Source organism: Procambarus clarkii, chromosome 2, assembly GCF_040958095.1.
Source record: "Procambarus clarkii isolate CNS0578487 chromosome 2, FALCON_Pclarkii_2.0, whole genome shotgun sequence".
Taxonomy (NCBI): Eukaryota; Metazoa; Arthropoda; class Malacostraca; order Decapoda; family Cambaridae; genus Procambarus; species Procambarus clarkii.
In genome coordinates, this window is record NC_091151.1 from 19,008,389 (window position 1) to 19,014,305 (window position 5,917).

Sequence of the window (5,917 nt, forward strand, 5' to 3'; positions counted from 1 at the left end):
TATATGTAGAGTTTACGTCTCTACAGACTATATTAAGCACTTTTTCTAGGTTCATTTATTGATTTTATACTTCATTTTCAAACATGAAATATTGGCATATATTTTGGGGGGAACTTTGACTACCTGTATTAGTAAAACTAAACATATTTTGGATAATCCTTTCAATACAAATCCTCTTTTATATGCTAATGTATTAGATGAGTGTCATAAAATGATTTCATTTGAAACATGTGGTTTGTGAAATATATTGAAAATGTGTAAAATTCGTTGGAAAAAAGGCAAAAAATAACAATAACTCCCTTTCTATTTAGGGTGCGATACTGAAACATAGAACAGTTGCAGTCCTTCTTATAAACAACTAGTAAAAAATGTTTGGTTGACATTAAACAATAATTAAAAATCGTGTAATATGGCAGCTAAGAAGGATGGAGGGACGAATAGGGGCTTTGGATGCTGACGATGCTTTGTACCTCCTCAAAAGGTGCCTGGCTTTGCCCACACTTACATATTTCCTAAGGTGTGCTCTCTCCTTCGACAGCCCAAAATTAACAAAATATGACGCACTCCTAAAGTCAACAACCATGCAAGTGTTAAACCTCTCCCTGCAAGATGACCAATGGAACCAAGCAACGGTCCTCGTTAGACTCGGGGGTATAGGTATTCGCAAGGTGACACAGTTAGCATTACCGGCATTCTTATCCTCGACCAGTATTACAGGTCAATTAGTGAATGAGACACTGCCAGAATACCCAAGAGACTCCATTGGGATTTATGATCCAAAATTAGCGGATGGGACATTCTTATCAACTCTCAACCTCGACCAACCTTTCCAATCGACTGTAAACGTGCCAAATGGCCCAATAGTGGAGAACATTGCCACATCAATGTTGGAGGCAGCTTCTGGGAAGGATAAAGTGCGTCTCCTAGCTGTGCAAGCTCCCCATGCCAGGAACTTCCTGTTGGCTGTTGCTAATTCCGCCTTAGGCACCCGTATGAATCATCGGGACCTAAACATTGGTGTTGCCCTTCGCCTTGCTGCCCCTTTCTCCACCGAACACTGGTGTATCTGCTGCTATGCGTCGGCAGACCAATACAGCAGCCTTGGTTTCATCTGGCATAAGTCACAAGGGAGAGTGCCAGACATGAAACAGTGAATGACATCATCAAGAGAAGTTTGGCTATAGCTGGGTGTCCAGCACAAAGGGAACCTCAGTGGTGCAGACTGGATTTACACTGGTTTTAGTCTTGTTTTTATAACATTATCTTCGTGGTGGATATCGATGCTCAGTATTCACTAACCATTTCCATGGCTAATGGGAATGGGCTAGTAGAGGTCCCATTCTTCAACTGCTTTTTTAATCATTGTAGTCGCTATGGAGGGAGACAGGATTGATTTATGAAGACTAAGCCACCCAAAGGGTGGCTTAGTCTTCATTGATTGTTGTTATTGTTTTAGATGTCTTTTCATTTCTGCTTCTGTTCTAACGCACTGGTTTTAGTCTTGTTTTAATAACATTATCTGGGTGGCGGATATAGATGCACAGTGTGTCCCAATCTTCAACTGCTTTTCTAACTATTATAGTCGCTGTGGATTTTGCATCTAATGCAGCTGCTCTCGTTGGATGAATGTTGAGTTTGCTGCGCAGGGTTCCAGTTGCCTCACATTCCAGGCAGTAATGCAATAGTGGCGCATCTGCATCTGTTCCACAGATATGACACTCTTTAACCATAGGGTTTATTACCTCCCAGCAGCACTAGTAACAAGGTCTGAGTCTATGTATGGCTACTGCAATGTCTTTGGATATCTTTTTGCTAGGCTTGAAAGAGTAGTACCCAGTGGCTTGTTTGTACCACATCGCAGTGGATATTCCTTCCGCTACTTTGGCTCTGTGGCAACGTTTGATAGTTGGGAGTATTTTCTTCTTGATTTGCTCCTTAATCTGTGAAAAACTTGGAGATATTTTAATCTGATCAACAGGTAGAGCAGTGGAAGTTTGCCTTTTTATTACCATCTATGCCAATATGACTTCGTATCCAATTTAGGGTGATTGACAGCCCTAGATTCTGTGCTTCTTTTCCTATGTAGGATTTCTGTAATGAGTTGGATATTATCTCTGTGCTGGTTGGATAACAATGACTGAAGCGAGGGAGGGAATTATCAGGAGAAAGTGTCAAGCCATTACGACTATATAGCACTTGGAAGAGGTCGGGACAAGGATTTGGGATGGAACAGGGAAAAAGGAATGGTGCCCAACCACTTGGGCAGTCGGGCATTGAACGCCGACATGCATGTAGTGAGACCGTCGCTCTACAGTCCTGCCCAAGTGGTTGGGCAACAATGCCTGGAGCGAAGATTTAAGAGTCGGTAGGAATGATGACATCATGTGAATTATTCTCAATTGCATAATTTATGGCCACTTTCAAGACATTTTCCACGGTAAACTATTATTTTTTCTCTCTAGTACCAAGCATGGTGAACATGTCAGTGAAAAAGGTTTATAGGTGCAATTCTGCATATCCTCTTAAATAACCATACATATAACATTAGTTGTCTTACAGATATGTGATCATTCTTTTTTGCTTGTTTCAAATACATTAATGTTCAGAACAACTTATTCCTAAATAGTTGAACATAGTTAATGTTCAGAACAATTTATTCCTAAATAGTTGAACATATTTAATGTTCAGAACAATTTATTCCTAAATAGTTGAACACATAAAATTTGCTTTGAGTCAAACAATTTTGAGTTCATTTATTTCATGATATGTCACCGTCATTGTAGACTATCGTATGAGGTTATCAATAAACAACCTTGTTTTGTATCTAATGGAAGGCTGTTCCAATTCAACAGCTTTTGAAACATTTATGTTCTCGATTTTCTTGATTACCTTCTGTACTGAATCTTTTATTATGGTAATAATGTTACTAGGAACCTATACAAATAATATTGTGGGCTAAGTACTCACGGAGGTGTGGAGGTGTAGAGGGGCAGCCAGGCAGTGAGGGAGTGTTGTAAGCTCGCATTACATGGAAGTCAGGTCTGCTGCTCTCCATCACACACACCATCACTATCATTGTAGTTATCAACAGGTATGCTACAGCTGTCTTTTTTACCACTTTACGTGCCGAATAACCACCAAGCCACGTCATAACTCGGCCTGTACATTGCCTGCTGATCCTAGGATATCTGTGATTGGAAGACTGGTCTGGCGAATCATTGATGTTCACCATGATGAGTATACTGACACTGGTCAGTGTTGGCGTCGATCAGATGTCACACAAAGTCTGACTTACGTGGTTTTCTCTTCTTCCAGACACGATCACCTCTAACAAGGGGAAGAAATAAAGGTGTGCGAACTAAGTCTGCTTTTGTAACAACATAAGTTTGTATACATTCTTTATAAATGTATATATGTGTGAAACAGGATGTCTGACAGTACGAGGAAGGCGGCCAGACACATGGGACCTAATTCCCCACTTTTCACACATATAACATCGAGAATCTGACTGTATAAGCCAGTTGTGGTAGGCCCGAGTACCATACCTTAAGAAATATCTGCATCATAAGTGGCCCCCTCCTCAATCCTGTCAATTTTCATTAAGCTTGAAATAAAATTGGGCAAGTTTTTCATATATATATATATATATATATATATATATATATATATATATATATATATATATATATATATATATATATATATATATATATATATGTATATATATATATATATATATATTTTATTAAATATGACCGAAAAAGTAAGATTAATAATTCTAACACGAATTTTCTCAATCTTTCGTACATTATGCTTCACTGTTGGAGGTAAATCAAAAATCACTTCTCCAAAATTCATTTTTATTTCTATTTTTGATTTACCTCCAACAGTGAAGCATAATGTACGAAAGATTGAGAAAATTCGTGTTAGAATTATTAATCTTACTTTTTCGGTCATATTTAATAAAATATGTCTACAGGAAAGACTGCTACCAAAATATACTAATATATATATATATATATATATATATATATATATATATATATATATATATATATATATATATATATATATATATATATATATATATATATATATATATATATGTATATATATATATATATATATATATATATATATATATATATATATATATATATATATATATATATATGTGTGTGTGTGTGTATATCACGAAAATAAACACGTGATTAAAAATGTGACAATGTCAGACCACGGAGGAAAAATGAAACAGAAATTTCCTTAAGTACTTTCGTATATTAATACATCTTCAGAAGGAGTCCTTTTGAAGATGTATTAATATACGAAAGTACTTAAGGAAATTTCTGTTTCATTTTTCCTCCGTGGTCTGACATTGTCATATATATATATATATATATATATATATATATATATATATATATATATATATATATATATATATATATATATATATATATATATATATATATATATATATATATATATATATATATATATATATATATATATATATATATATATATATATATATATATATATATATATATATATATTGTCACATAATTCACTTGCCTTGCCGGGTAAGCTGCCCCTTCACTCTCACCCTGGTCGTTGATAGCCTTCTTACGACACAACGAGAACTACAATAATCGTAAATCAGCCGTTCTGAAGCTCAATCAAAGTCCAGACACCTGTTTAGACAATACTCCCAGCGTACATCCCTAACCTCCCGTCATCCCATCACAGGTGTGCTCGCCGGTTGGCAGTTGTAAGCTAAAGATTGCTTATTATTCTGCGATGACCTGTTCCGGCCACCTTTGACAAATGATGTGACGTCACCAACAGCGGTATAAGTACACCTGACCCGAGCCGTCATCTTCAGTCTCTCTTCAGATGCTCTGGGATTATGACATTACGAGTGGTCATGAAGTCAGCTGTTCTGCCAGACGTTCCGTGCCCAGGATGTGCTGTCTTCAGTGTAACTATTCTCAGTCACATATTTTATTCTCTTTGTGTTTACGTAATCTTTCGTGTGTTATTCTTTCTCTTGTGTATCACCCAAGTGGTGTAAATCAGGGGTTTTTGTAATTCAGATGTTATTTCTTTATTATAGAGTAAATTGTTATATTTTTGTCGAATTCGAGTGTTACTTCAACTCTTTCCCAATTCTCACACTGCAAAGGCCTATGCATTTTTTTTAATTTAATGAGTGTGTGCAACTTAGCATCTGCCCAGTACACTCGCAGTATTGTATTGCCTCACAGTAATGGGGGGTCTGTCAATCTGCTTTTTTAAAACCCATATGTCGAGTACACAATGTGTCAACTTTGTGAAAGAGAAAACGTGCACTCCCTTGAACATTATATTGTAGAATGGCCCCACATTGACTGACTGCTGAACTCTGTAACTACTATATGAATACTGGTTGAGGATTCGCTTGTTGGTCGCCAGAGGGTCAAGACGTGCTCGCCTGACCTGCCAGTTGTTGCCTGGTGTTGAGAGGGGGCGGTTGCGGTTTGCGGTGCGGTGTACACGGCTGGCGGTATGGTTGTTGGTGGTGATGCCCGCGTTCGGCGGGTTGACACGATGTGCTTGGATTTTTCTGGTGCTGTGAACTGGCCCATTGGGAAAGTAGTGCTGTTGGATGTGCTCCGTGTGGACGTCCCTGATTTGTTAGGGTTGGAAAAGCTCTCGCCTACCCGAGTGGCAGTGTCCTTCGCCACGACTTTGTTTTACTGGTAGTTTGTGGCGTGCTGGGATGCCCGCACGTTTACTCTTCTTGATTTGGCTGTGACCGTGGAGATTTCGGATCCCTGGGGGTCCTTGAGATATGTGAGTGTTCACGGTGTGCCAGTGACTTTTCCCATGGAGGAGCTGACGTCGGTCTTTACGCGGTAAAGATCCTTTCCCTTAA

At 38.0% G+C, this 5,917-nt stretch overlaps 1 protein-coding gene across 1 annotated transcript in view; it reads right to left on the reverse strand.

Annotated features, from left to right (window-relative positions):
- LOC123751102 (beta-1,4-galactosyltransferase 4-like) overlaps nucleotides 1-3,300 on the reverse strand; it is an 84,490-nt gene extending 81,190 nt beyond the window's left edge. The window contains exon 1 of the mRNA XM_069328283.1: nucleotides 2,968-3,300. Coding sequence (XP_069184384.1) covers nucleotides 2,968-3,232 — 265 coding nt within the window. The 5' untranslated portion in view covers nucleotides 3,233-3,300. The remainder of the gene's footprint in view (nucleotides 1-2,967) is intronic.
- Nucleotides 3,301-5,917: the final 2,617 nt, after the last annotated feature.